Raw genomic sequence first — 14,656 nt, forward strand, 5'->3', positions numbered from 1 at the left:
CAGCATTAATTAAATCATCAATTTTAGCTGCTTACTATACATATATTTTTAGAACGCCGGAATGACTGCTATGCTTAAAGCGTCACTGACCTGAACAACGTAAAACAACCCACCCTGAAGATTGATTCTGTTGTATCTTTTCGAACCCTCATCGAAGAATCCTTTGTACTGGATTTGAACTGGGTGTTGTTTTCATGATCTTGCAAGACACTGCTATCTTCCTGCGCTGTACAATGCACGATCCTTGAGCAAGCCCATTGAAGCGAAGGTGAAAGTGTGAAAGAATCGTGTATCGATCAATATCGGAAAGAATTATGGCATTTTCTCCCTTTGCCTGCGTTCTTGGGGGTTATGAATTTCTCTCGATTTTTGGCACAAATTCCATCCCTTTGCATTTATGATTTTATTTCTCCATTAAAACGGTGTTATAATGCAATTCTTTTATTTCTCCGTTTCTTGTTCTTTGGCAAACTACTTGACAAGGATGATATTGCTCCAGCAAACTCGTGTTCAACAATGAACCCGCGATCGACCCGGGAAAAGGGAGAGAAACCAAAATTGACAATGTCCACGCACTGTACCAATGCTGAATGATCGTTATCTGCTCGGTCTGCTTCGATTGGTGATCATTTCATAAATGTTTGGGTGGTAGAAAACCTGTTTCACGTGATTTGTTGCGTAATGGACTATTTAAAAAAAACATGATAGTTTTTTAGCCTGTTTCATCGATTCGACGAGTTCTGATGAAAATGTCTTCGTTGTGGGTTGTTTCATGACAGATATCCCGGTCTCGGTAATTGCATCGTTTAGCGTATTTCATTGTTGTATCGTGTAGATGTTAGACAAACAGCTGAACTCTAAGGCACTCTTCTTTCACGTTGAAAGTGGATAGAAAGCTCAGATCTTTCTATTTTTGTCACCTTTTTCTTTTATACAGAAATGGTATGTCGCGATGAGGAATCGGCAGCTGGAACGCTTAACAATCCACAATCGTTTATGTCGTTTCGAAATGACATGTGCGTTGCTTCAAAAGAAAGGTGTTCAAATTTTCAAGCGTTCCACACATTCTTATTCGTTTGAACTAGAACATTGAATGGCTCGAAATATTTCATAGATTATTTATAAAGTTGCAAGTTTGCAAATTTTACATAATTTATATCGTTTTACAATATCATGTGAATGAGTAAATGACAATTTGATGGAAAATGGTCCAGACAAGCCTATTGAGGACTGAGGACTTAATGAAATTTTTGCCTGAAATGTAGCACTATAGCAAGGGAACAGTATCTAGTTTAGTTTTATTTAGATGTCAATGTCTCTATTGCCGTTAAACGTTAACTCGAACGTGTAAGTATTCTTTCAAGCACAGAATGGACCGTCCGCCCGTAGCAAGGATTGACTATCCGGCTACGTGGTAATTATTAAGTCTTTAAAGATTTATACAATCTACAAATCCGCGTAATTTTATGTCAAATACAGAAGAAGAATTGTTGCCGTTAGCGCTGGTTAACCGTTATTAAGTTATGTATGGTTTGATTTACCTTTCTACGCCTTCCAATTGAAATGAACGAAACTATTTTCTTCTTATTGTACAAAGCTAGAGCTAGAACAGGAAATATTTTTTAAATTATAGAAGGTTATGACAGGTATATTACTCGCTTACTAGTATAATAGGGTATGGAAGTACGGTTCATGGTAAAGCGTATATTTTTGAATAACTTGTTATATTTTAATGAAAATTGTTTTATAGGACTCATATCTTCTTAACGTTCTAAATGACCACATAACAACACAATTACTATTTTTTTTCATAACTGATATGAAATGTTATTGTTTTACTACAATTATTTGCCTTTAGACCTTATTTATGCATTTTTAAGTGTTTTTTACCTTAGTGCCATTATAGGTACGCAAAATAGTATGTTCTGTAGTGGCCCTAGTTATGAAATCACAAAACATGACATTTTAGATTTTTTCTATGATGTTTTTGACATGTCGTACTGGTTTCACAAAAATAAGCAAAAGAAATTAGTTTTCTGTAGGTAGGATACGAATCAATTCCAAAACGCTTATAACGGCTTAATGACGGCTTTACTTGATAATCAAAAATGACTATCTTCGAAGCTAACACGGGTTGTGTGACAGGTGATGATGTTCAGAACTTTCAAGTCAATAGTTTCATCAATCAAATTTATTCAGCTAATTATATCTTTCCGATTCAAATATTGACAATATTTTGGCAGTAATTCTTGCTATGTGATGTCGTTGGTGCGGAGTCGGTTTCGGAGTAACTAAGTCAGCTTGATATTATACACTGTTTTTGAGAAGGTTCTTTGTTTATCACCATTTTACAAAAAATGATGAGCATACTATAGATCGTCAACATATATTTTTATACAACAAGCAAAACAATTGAAAAATGTATATAAAACATAACAAGTAAACATAGAAAAGCTCAATCATCCACTTAAAAATGCGGTTGTTATGGTGGTGGAGTTATAAAACATGATTGAAAAAATCTTGATGTTTTAAAATTCTAATTTTCCTAAGATATGTTATAAAACATTATTATGAACCTATAAGATAGTTTTCATTCAAATCTAACAAGTTATTCAAAAGATATACGCTTTCAACCACGAACAACATCATTGATCCATACAAAATGTATATGGTGTACAGTCGTACACAAGACGGTTAAACGATTAAATGTTTTGTGACTTTGTTCCTACACACGTGTTATCTTAAGCATTGTTTGCAAGAACGACAAAGGTTCATACGCCCGCTACGCAATTGGTTAGAATAAAAAAAGGTTATTTAGTATTTTAAAGCTTTACACAATCTACAAATCTCTAATGTTATGTTTAAAAGTTTTAACTTCACACTGTTTATTTGTTCATATGTTGATTTTATGCTGATTAGTTATTTATTTATTATCCTTTCTTCTTCTTACGCCTTCCCAATTGAAATGAATGAAATAATTAGGCTTCTTATTGTGCAAAGCTAGAGCTAGAACAGTTGGAAATTGTTAAATATCATAGAATACAACGTTGTGCTGTTGAATAAAAGTAGACTATAGTATAGAATAAAAGGTTTTAGTTTTTTGTGTTACTTAAAAGGATACAGAACATTTTAATTTGTGTCAACTATTTATTGGAAATTAACAAAATTATGGAGAATGGTTATAAGAATATATATGCTTATGATATTTGTCAACATATATGGAAAATGTTCCTCTTAGTAGAATACAGCAACGTGCCACATTAAACAAATGTCAGGCTGCGGCTGTAATTCATTATTCATCTTACTTTCGTTAAAACATTCATGGAGGATAAATAAGTATATATGATGATGAGATTTTCAAATATGGGACAGTGATTAGTACAGCAATGTGCGACATTGCAAATGTCATGAAAAATCTTGTAGTGTAGGTTTATGTTTTTTGCCCGAATGAGATACATTTTGGACCTTTTCCGTACACTGATTCATAGTGTTATGCACCTATCGCGTGTATTCATTATTTTACTTATGCGATTATTACACGATCGCGAGATCCGTTTGGAGAATCATATAACCAGGCAGTAAAAAGACAGAACTCACACGTTCAATCAATGTGGTCTAAAGTGTTAAAAGCCAAATTGAATAATCCTCTTCAATGCTATGTCTTTTTGTTGGCTTTCGCATTGTTTATGACTCTCCATGCATCATCGAAGTAATGCGAAGTACTTGAAACGCACCCCAAACGATACACTTGGCAGAAATAGAGTGCGGAAGAAGAAAAAAATGAATAAACGAACGGATAACACGATTAGAAAACCCAACAATCCTAATATATCATATCGTAACCATTCCTAGCCACAATTGAATATGCACATTACAACGAACCCTCCGGATAAACCTCCATAACCATTTGTTTGCCTTTCCACGCTTTTTTTTCCACGCATGACGACGAAGTGTGTTGTAGCAGGGAGCGAATCACGCTTGCCCCTGCAGCAGCCCTGCAAAGGCGACGCTTCATCCCGGTGATTTAATTGTCCTGGTAGGGGTGTTTTCCCAAAAGATATTGGACGGGTCCCCTTGCCGTCGGTTTGTTGGTTCGAGCTCGCGTGGTGGTCTTGCCCTATTAGCTGTTCTCCCGCTTGCAAGCGCGTTCCACAAGCAGTGAGTGCAACTGCCATTTTCTCTCGTTGCGCGGGCTTTTGTTGGGGGCAGGAGCGGATGGTGGCGGCGATGACAAACCGCGACCGTACATAACCTCAGTCCCCGCAACAAATACCTCCCGACCGATCGCCTATTTGCCTATTATTTATTCGATCAAATCAAAATCGACCCGGAGCCGCAACCCTCGACAGACTAAAGGAGAAAGAAATAAAAGAATAATGGTTGACCGATGGGAGGAAATGGTAGGACGGTTGCTATCTTTTTTTTTGCAAGGGGAAACCCAAACAAGGCTGCCGTCCCTGCGCGATGCCGATGGGGTAAATTGAAAAAATGGCGTGCGTGCGTGTGCCCGTTTCCCGCTTGTCTAGCAGTGAGCAAGATGGAAAGATCAACAATAGATGCTTGCGATGGGCTGCGAGGCGAAGGGTGGATGATGACAGCCGCACGATAGATTGCCCGGGATGTTGCGTGCAGAAAGACTCTGTGTGCTGAACAGCGTTTTCCACGTTCGAGGCCCATTTCTTACTCGAGATTTTCTTGCAGAATAAAAGGGGATTCGGCGAAAAGGACACGGCCTGCACCAGGTTCAATTGAACGATATCCCTTTAGTGGTCTGCTCTTTTAACAAACGACAGTTCCATTGACATTTTGTTTCCGTTAGTACCAGCGGTTCTATCGAAATGGCCCTCCAATAGCCCTTGCATACTAGTTGGGCGCGTTGGGTGCGTTACGTTTGCAGCGTGTCGCGTTGCGTTGGAAAAAGGGAGCGAATAAAGGGCAAGCAAGAAAAGTGTTTAACCATTGTTGAACACGGCAGTGTCGTGCTTGAATTTTTTTTTTTTTTTGCTAGAGAAAGAAAAGCTAAACTATGCAAAATATAACTGAATTTCAAACTGGGCAGGATTACGGAGAGCAATAATTGCATTTAGTCCAACCTAAGGCTCTGAGTTCTAAGCAGCAACCGAATTGATTTCTGTATTTTTTAGTATCAATTGCAATATTTCACTATTTCACACAGAGACAGATAATATATATTTTTTTTTTTTGTAATTGAGTTTGGTAGGGGGTTATGAGGTAATACGTACCATTTATGAGAATTTTATTAAAGTTCAATGAAGTTTGCTAGCGAATGTTGATTTTGTCAACTACATAAAATGATTCTTTAAGGTTCAATGTACAGTGGCGGCCAAATTTATGCGGTCCTCTGAAAGTCAGACAGTCTTTATTTCATAGCAAACTGACCACGTAGCTTGCCAATATTGGCCAATATGGTGCCAAAATTATTTTTTATCAGTTATCATTGATCCATCGACTATTTTGGATGTTCAGATGCGTATTATATAACCTAAGACAAGCGCTCTACGGTCCGTATTAACCAAATTAATAATATCAGAGTAATTTTGATGAGGGAATAATTGCTATTCATAATTTTTAAGTTAATCAATATTTTAGAAGTATCAAGATCGAATTTATGGAGAAAATGTGCTAAATTTTTCTACATAATACTTTAATTAACAGAAGTAAATGACCAGAAACAAATGAAGATTAGGAAAATATTTGAATAAAACCATCTGGAGAAGTCTTCAAAAGCATGAGTTTTTGCTGGTGGTTGATAGAAAAAAAATGATTCATGTTTGATACATCGAGCTTAATAAATAAACTGAACATAAACTTAATATAAACGGAAAGACGAGAAACTTCGTTCGTAGCTGAACAATATTTTGATTGAAACAAGCGTAAAACTGCATTCTAGTAACCAACCTGATGTGGATTTTAGAGTTCTGATTTTAATTAACAACACTATGTAATCCACGCATAAAAACATCGTTTTGGACCTTTTATCCCTTAATCTAAACGTGCCGGAACAAATAATTGTTTTTGTTGAGTGAATATTTATATTTTCTGTCGGTTAATTCACCACTAGAGGCAATTTTAGCAGTTTTGCTTCAAACCGACGCCAGTGTTATGTTTTCGATAATTCTTATTAATCGCGTCAATGTGAATTGAAATACATTAGAATCCATTGAAGAAATAGTTATCAACTCTGAATTTCATTAAAACCCGTGTTTAATTTCGTCCGGAATTCCAAGCAAGACTTTTTATCTTGTTATTAATTCCGGATAGAAGTAAATTGTGATTAATTTCATTAAAATATGTTTTTAGTCGGAGAGAATAAAAACAAAGATTCAGCTATGCTAATCAAACAAAGATATTTGAAGATAGATGTGCCCAATGCCTAAATGGCCGTACAGGAAAGTTCTTCGATTCGCGCAGCAGTACTTCGGTTCAATGCAAGAGGAAAACCGCACGCAAACCCCATTGTCAGTAAGACCGTCGTCCTGTCGATCCAGGAGGACACTAACCCTCAAAATTTGGTGTCCAGACGTAAATATAAGACGTAAAAACAAACAAAGGTGTAGTGTGTGTGTGTGTTAATATGAAGATTATAAATGAAATTTTGAGGCTGTCCGGAAAAAAATAAAATCGTCCGTAATTTAAAACATAAGCTGGAAATTGCCCAGAATATGAATCTGTATATCGTTGCAGTTTCATGAGTTTTTGACATTTTTCGAAGAAGTTAGCACTTGCCAAAAGTGTCCGTATTTCGAATTAATACGGTATACGTAACTGTCTTTATTTTTCCAATAGACATTATTGCATGGAAGTCGCTGAACTTCTCGCACTGTAATTCTTTTTATTAAAACGGTGCACTTATTGCTCGTATCCAACACAATGTCGAATATGATTAATATATGATAACATGATAACATCCATTGTTGTGTCTACTAAAATACACCACAGAATTTGATTTAGTTACCAATGAACCAATACTATCACAATTATGGTAGGACAACATAAAATCTAAAAGATAACAAAATTAGTACTATCTACATATACATTTCTTCAGGTGTCGAAGAAAATAACGCAATTAGAACATTAAATGCATAATATATGCTATGTAAAAACCATCATACCATGTGTAAAATTATAAAACATGCATTCATATTAGATTCTAACACGTAACTTTTTCAACGCAACACCGATCGCCCAACATGTATCACCATATCTGCTTGAAATGCGATACAGATTCGTCCAATAAATCTCGGGGACACCTGATCCCCAGCATAGTGTCCTCATTACCCATGTTAAAGCTTTGAATCGAAACAGTTAGAAGCAAAAACTCATCTTTACAAAAAGAAAGGAAAGAAAAAAAGTAACTACCACACGATTGGTCGTGAAATTAAAACGATTTTGAAATTTTCCCAGACTTTCTACCAGAGAACGGACAGTAACCGGGTTGATACACATCGTTCACATCAACACGAGTGAAACCGCAAACCGTCGATTGCCCAATTCTGTCAATTGGAATCAATTCTCTAAGAAAAAAAAAAAGAACCATACAATCCCGAAGAATTTCACGCGTAGGAAGGGTGTAGGATTACCTGTCCCGAGGAGGTTGCCATTCCTGTAGTGTTTGATTTATACATATGTCTTTTCATTCATCGCAATCCCGGGGCTGTTGCTTCTTTCGCCTCGTAAGACACGGGACTGCTTCGAATGATAATCAGCTCGGGTGGCATAACCCACTGACCGACCGTTTCCGATCGAGCAATTTCGATTCGGGGTGAACCATGCTGCCCACCCGGCAGTCGAACCTGTGGGCAACTGAAGACGACAGGCTGTCTGGTCCGTTCTTGGGCTTTCCCCATTCATGCCTTTATAAGCCTTTGTCAATGTGTTGTCCTTTTTTACCCTTATTCATTCATAACTTCGGACAACTGGCCACAACTGGGCCCCGTGGAAGAAGTTCTCCTTTAGGAGCTGCTTCGTTTTTTGTTGTTGCTGTGCTTCATTTCATTGCCACTCTCATGCCATCGTAGGATCTTGTTCGGCATTATTTCCTAAATTTGTCTACCTTTTTTTTTTTGTTTAGTTAGGACAATGGCAAGAGACTCCCACACGAACGAACCCTGCAAATGTGCAAGCGAGCGCGTTGTCCAAGATTGTCCTTTGACTTTGTCAGACGCACTCATACTGTAAGTAGGTGCAGTGCATGGTTGATTAGAGCAACACGATACCTGACATCAGAGCGTAGGGTTTCCCATGTAATGGAATTAATGGCCATAAATAAAAACCAACATTTACGGGAGTCCACTAGCTAATCCTGACGACTGAGAGATGCAGGAAAACGGAACACCAAGGAGAAAGATAGAGCAGAATTAACCAAGGAAAAGAGCGTTTGCTAGAAAAGGTGAGCCAAGGGCCCCAGTGGGAATGCTGGCAGCGTTTCCCGCAAGCTAATATGTTTCATTTTGTCCCTTTTCTTCCCATTTGCTCTCACGAGCCTCACCCCCGGTTGACGCTATTTTCTCACTTCGCTGGATTTCTAGATAAAAGAAGCAAGAGCAACAAAAAAAAACCGACTGGCGAATGGGGATAATAGGATTCAGAATGGTAATAAAAAGGCGTGCAAGATCCGTTTCTTTTATGTCGCTTTCGGTTACGGTTCTCGATACTGACCTCCTCGATCACCGTCGCAGCTATGTGGGCTGTATGGTGCTGTACTCGACACTGACTTACGATTGATTGGCCTACTATGGTGTTTCCTCCCAGCAGTTCACAAGAACTCGAAGCATTTTCTGAGCGAGGAAAACAATAGCACATCTCGACAGGTCTCATGGTAGGAGCGACGGAGCGATTGTGAAGTGATGATCATTTTACGACATCGACGGCGATACAGGTAGCTGCAGATTCTGGTGTGCAGAGCTGCTCAGCATTACTCTGCCATGGGAATCGCAAAAATAGAAACATTAATTTCAAAGAATGGTCTATGCACAATGTAACCTTTTTGTGGTGTTCCGACTTTCTTAAATTTGGCGAGAAATAGATACCTGACTACGGTGATAGAGCATTACTGCCAATTGCGCAGTGCCCTCCCGTAGAGCCTGGTGGGATGCAAAAGCCTGCTGAGAACTGAGGCTTCCGTTTTGAAGTTTAAACAAGTCATCAACATTTGATGCGCTAATTTTACGCTCAGGTTCATAACATACATACCTATTTCATGTTGCGGTTTGCAATCGTAAGAACTTTGTTAGGATTTGGATATAGAGAGACTCAAAGTTTCATTTCAGGTTTCATTTGGGAGACAGTTAAAATAATATATGCAACGTACTGATTGTACTGTACTACTAAGTACTTTGGCTCGTGTTGTAATTTACGCGATCAAACTAACCTAGTACAGGGATTTTCCTATGTATCGGTTTAGGACAACGATGAAACTCTCTTCTAAGGCGACTCTTCGTAATGATCCTCGTGGCCTTTTAATCCTAAACATCTCTTCATGAATACTAAACTACTTAACAAGCTCACTACCTCCCTATGAAACGCGATTGCAGTTATTCAATATTCACTCTTCAAGCTTCCGCCGCCAAGTGTCTCAGGCATGTTTTATTGGTGGCTTATTACTTTCTGATACTGATGCTCCTGATTTACTCTCGTCCATCTCGTTGTATGATCCCTCTCGTTCCCTTCGTCCTCGTGATCTTCTGTCAATTGAAACACATCATACTCTTTATACTTTGAATGATCCTATTCTATCCTGTTTCAGGTTGTTTAACCACTTTTACCATCTCTTTGATTTCGACTCCTCTCTCAACTCTTTCCGTAACCGTATTTTTTCTTCTAATTCTCTTTAATTATTCTTCTAAGTTTTCATTAAGTTTATGATAGTCTCTACGCACTACCTATGTTTTTTTTTCATTAACTTTTTTGCTAGGTCAAGACTAGTTTAGTTAGGCTTAGTTTTTCATGAATTATTTTGTTTATTTGTTAGGGTTTATTTAGTTTTAAGTCTGCTTTATTTTGCCTTGATGGCGGATATTGAATTAATAAATGAAATTAAATGAAATACACGCAGTATAAATTCCGTAGATGCACCTATCGCTATACTACCTCCATCTACTCGTAAAGAATACTCAAGGCACTACTAAACTTCTCGTGCAGCACCCAATACCAATGACTCGGTATGAGATCTGACTTCTGTAGATTGTGATGTCATTTAAAGATCCCATAGAATGACGATGGTTAAAAAAGGAGATATAGTCTACAACTCCTGTTGCGATAAATCATTGATGCTTGCAGCTAAAGAACTCTAGTTATTCAGGCACGCTATCAACGTGCGTTTCGGAACAAAGCCAATAGGTTCATTCCATCTCCAAATGCAACGATCAGAACAAGGTTCGAACGGGAAAAGGTAAGTTCATTCGTAAAGAGCTAGTTCGTAAAGAAATACCCGATAAAGACCCTCTTCTATTAGAAAATAAATGTTTAGATCTAAGATGTCCAAAATTAAAATAACGAATGTGTCCAACTCCTTAACCGAACTGGTTGGCCTACAAGTCAGAGGGTTCAACACTCCTGAACGAGGTGCTATCAGCCTTCTTTCTTTGATGTGTTGATTAGTATTTTTTGCGACACGAGAGTGTCTTGTCAAATGATATTACAAAGCGTATGTCGATCGCATTCAACACTCTTTGTAATGATATTAAAATTATATTTATAAATTGCGGACTATGATGTGATGTGTAATGCTGATGATGTGTAATGACTAAACTACGTGACTGGCTATATAAGTTTCATAAATTTAAAGATTTATCCTAAAACAATTGAAATTCTATGAGTATGCTTTCAACTTCAATGCCAACTTTTCAAAACGCATTTAATGGTCGGAGCTTTTCTGTAAACCACAAATTCAGGTTGGAAAATTCTGTGGGTAAAATGCGGTTTGGGAGTTGAATCTAACAGCATTTGGCTACAACTGTCGTCAACAAATAAATAAATAAGTCAAAATAAGTAAATAAGTCAGCTTATAATTGTAACAAGAAGATGATTAAAACTTTCTTTCAAAAGAACTTTCTCAATAGTCTATAAAAAAGAATTATGAAAAATAAAAATCCAAATCGTTGTATCGTTGTATGAATAATTGTGATTTGTGGATTTGTATTTGTGTTGTATAGTACTGGAATATATGTTTCGCAGACTATGCTGTTTGAAAAAAAGAACAAAACTGTTTCAGTGTTATTTGTTTTATATTTGTATTTTTTAAAATAATTCTTCATATCCTTATAACTATTCTGGCATAACTATACATTCTTAAGAATCTTTAACACTTTTAGAACACCTTTTCCCATGATACTCCCCGAAAATATTTGTCCATGCTTAATACTAGCAATCCTTTTAAACTCTCAAACTATAGTATAAGCGAGTGCTTCCAAACAGTAGTTCCGAACGTCAGTTGCAATGACTTTATCACGATCGATAGTATATGCTATCAACACGATCACTGGGTTTTATATTTAAAAATGGCAGTGGTGTGTGTAGAGAACAATCTCTAGTACCCAAAGACATGTGTCGCGTACATTGGCATTAGCATAGCCGCAGCAGCGGCCGCGGCAGCCGACGCAGGCATTAGCCCGTACGTGTACCGTTCCTGAGGCAAGTGAGTTTTACTATGCTTCTTCAGATGATCCCGGCGGCCAAACTTTTTCCCACATGTCTGACATCCGTAGGGTCGGATACCGGTATGAATACGTTTATGGCGCGTTAGCTCCTCATTCCGGGTGAAAGTTTTACTGCAACTGGGCTCATCACACTTGAACGGTCGCTCTCCTTGTAGAGGTAAAGTAACGTAATGAAGATGTTAGTTTGAATGTAGGAAACCAATGAGGCTTTGAAAATTGTGCACTTTGTACAAAATACCTACCAGTATGAATTCGAATATGTCCCTTGAGCTGGCCATTGTTGGAAAATGCTACATCACAGTGCGGACACTTAAACTTCTTTGGCCGCTGTTTGCGACTGGCCAGCAGTTTTGCCTTAGCGTCCTCACTCAGAACACGCATATACTCTTGCTCCATTTGGTCGTACGTAAATCCGAGTGGATCGATCATTGGCGGTAAACCGGCGGCTCCAAAAGCTCCCATTGGCCCCGAAACTCGCGGTGCCTCCGCGTGTATTTGCGTCGGGAGTGGATGTTCGGCAAGCTGGAGCTGCTGCTGCTGATAACAGTAGTGGTAGTACGCGGCCACATCCGCTGAAGGATAATGCATCATGGAGGGATCCGACGGGATTGCAACTTTTGTTCCGAGATTAGCACTTAATTTCACGGGACTGTGATTGTAGTCCATTGGTTCCGATTTAATCGTCTGTTCACTTTCACTGTCACTGTAACAGTCCGACTCTTCATCACTAACACGGCTTGGGCTTGGCTCGCTGCGCGTTCCCGAAGGCACTTCCAACTTTGCCTCCTTACCGTCCCATGGACGGAACAGCCGTGAGTACGTCTGAGGTGGCGTTAGTGCTTTGGCCGACATGTTGTTCACTTTTGCGATACTTCGATCCAGCGAATACGGTCTACAAATACTCTAGCGCACGAGCTACACGAGATGTTTACACTTGGCAAGCCGGCACCAAAATGAGATGAGCAAGCGGGGGAACTGACAAATTTAAACGAAAATGCGTTCCCAAAATCCTAGCGCGAGGATTCGAGCGAGAAGGACCGATTGTACTTGAAGAAGGGATCGATGTCCCTTTTCGGACAAAGATTCACTTAAACCGAGGGGTTTCCCTTCCTTCACTTTCGTTTGGTATTCCAGCATAGGAAAAAAACACACACACACACGCATAAATATTACAAAACCAACAGACAGACTGTCTGCACTGAATCGATGGACGAGGGCATCGAGTGTAGCAAAGGACCTAGGTGCTTCAGGATGCCTTCTGGCCCAAACAGAGGGGTGCGTAAAGAGGCCTTTTCGTTTTCTAGCACCCAGAGACAAACCCTAAAAGGGCCACCACATATTTCAACGCGTCATAGTTTCATACCCTCCGCCCAGTTTTTGTGTTGTTCGGAAACGGTTCTATTTCGATCTTTCCCCTGTTGCTATTTCCAAATACTGCTATCCTTTTCCGCCCCTTACTTGCACGGAATTTGCAAAGCGTGTCCTGGATGCAGCCACTGCAATCTCAAGAGCTACACCAGATTACAGTTTTCTGCCATTGCTGAATATGAATCAATTAAATGTCGGTGGCGAAGAAGATTAAATGCTCATATTTTAGCAAATCGCATACATACATTCTATATTCCATTCAGCGTTCTCTCGCTCTACGCCTTAGCCAAAAGGCGTAATGCATTACTTCAAGGGGATTGAGCAGGGACTAGAACTACAACTTAGAATGTAGAGCTACGGTCCACACCACATTGCCAAAAGACATAATGCTACGCTCCCTAATGTAGTACAAGTTTTCTTCAAAAATGGATGATCGATCAACCTTCTAGCTGTCAAAAACGGCTTTGCGAAAGGTTACGCTATTTCCACCGCAACATCTTCAAAGTGACAGCCACACTGGCAGTTTGCGCTAATTGTGACGGATTGAAGAAGGTTTTCTTTGCTAGTTGTCTTTACTCGTGGAAATAGCTGGAGAGCCTTTTTTTTTTGCTCGTTCCTACTGTGTCATCTGCCTTTTTCCCCATTCGCAATAACGCACGATCATTTGAGTGCACGAGTACGAATCTTATTCGAAATTTATTAGTGGTTTTTATTGCACCTTCTTTTACGAATAGGCAAAAGATGCCTTTGTTCAATATTTTATGTAACAATGCAGCACCCAAAAAAAAAAAAAACGTGAAAAGGATCACATTCAACCACTGACCGTAAAAAAATGCAACACCCCAATTGTAGCCGCGAACGTGTGCAGGAGTGGAAATGTCCCATTTTTTGACAAACCCTAGCTGAAAAGGGGATGATTCTGATCAACTGTTAGTCCGAACAAGATGGACGGAATTCTGCGTAAAACTTGATCGTTTTATTGTTCACGTGGACATTGTGTGCATGGAAGCCGGCACTTGAGGATAATGAAAATCGAATGATCGATAGCATAGGAGAAAAGGTAAGAATAGAATGGAGTAACATTATGTTAAAATAAGGTATTTACAAGCTTCGCTATCGCAAAAAAAACCGAAGCAATTTGCTGGGTTGACGCAAAAATGCTATTTATGATCTTGCATGTATTGTATTGTTATTGTATTGTAGTATTGTTTCCTAAGCATTTGAATGTTACCAAGTTGTATGTTGCTGCATTGCTTAGTTCACTACTTAGTTTATTTTATGGTAACTATAATCAACTAAAATTGCTGTGTATTTTAGGCAGTAAAATTAGGATGATTATAAAGGTTATGTACTATTTTACTTTTTTTATTAGTAATAAACTTTTGAAAGATAGCTTTTTACACAGTGTTATCTTGTGTTTTAGTCTTCTATTTGGCGTAACGTCCTACGCGGACATACCGGCCTATACAGGCTTTCGAGACTTAATTCAATACCACACAGCCGGATAATCAATCCTTGCTACGGGGAGACGGTCCATTCTAGGCTTGAACCCATGACGGGCATGTTATTGAGTCGTTCGAGTTGACGACTATACCACGGGAACGCCGTAA

The 14,656-nt window shown here is 38.7% G+C and overlaps 1 protein-coding gene across 1 annotated transcript; it reads right to left on the reverse strand.

The window, feature by feature from the left end:
• Positions 1-11,547: 11,547 nt before the first annotated feature.
• Positions 11,548-12,530, reverse strand: LOC120908485 (early growth response protein 3). The gene is made up of 2 exons (XM_040319487.1): positions 11,921-12,530; positions 11,548-11,826 (listed from the first exon to the last, which is right to left on the reverse strand). Exons 1-2 carry the CDS (start codon positions 12,528-12,530, stop codon positions 11,549-11,551), a joined length of 888 nt encoding a protein of 295 aa, XP_040175421.1. The 3' UTR covers position 11,548.
• Between the last annotated feature and the right edge of the window lie 2,126 nt (positions 12,531-14,656).

Source organism: Anopheles arabiensis, chromosome 2, assembly GCF_016920715.1.
Source record: "Anopheles arabiensis isolate DONGOLA chromosome 2, AaraD3, whole genome shotgun sequence".
Classification (NCBI taxonomy): Eukaryota; Metazoa; Arthropoda; class Insecta; order Diptera; family Culicidae; genus Anopheles; species Anopheles arabiensis.

Excerpts from the sequence above, each read along its gene's own strand:
- LOC120908485 (XM_040319487.1), bottom strand. The coding sequence starts at position 12,530 with ATGTCGGCCAAAGCACTAACGCCACCTCAGACGTACTCACGGCTGTTC. Across the intron at positions 11,827-11,920 it reads ACATATTCGAATTCATACTG|GAGAGCGACCGTTCAAGTGT; the intron begins GTAGGTATTTTG and ends TACCTCTACAAG.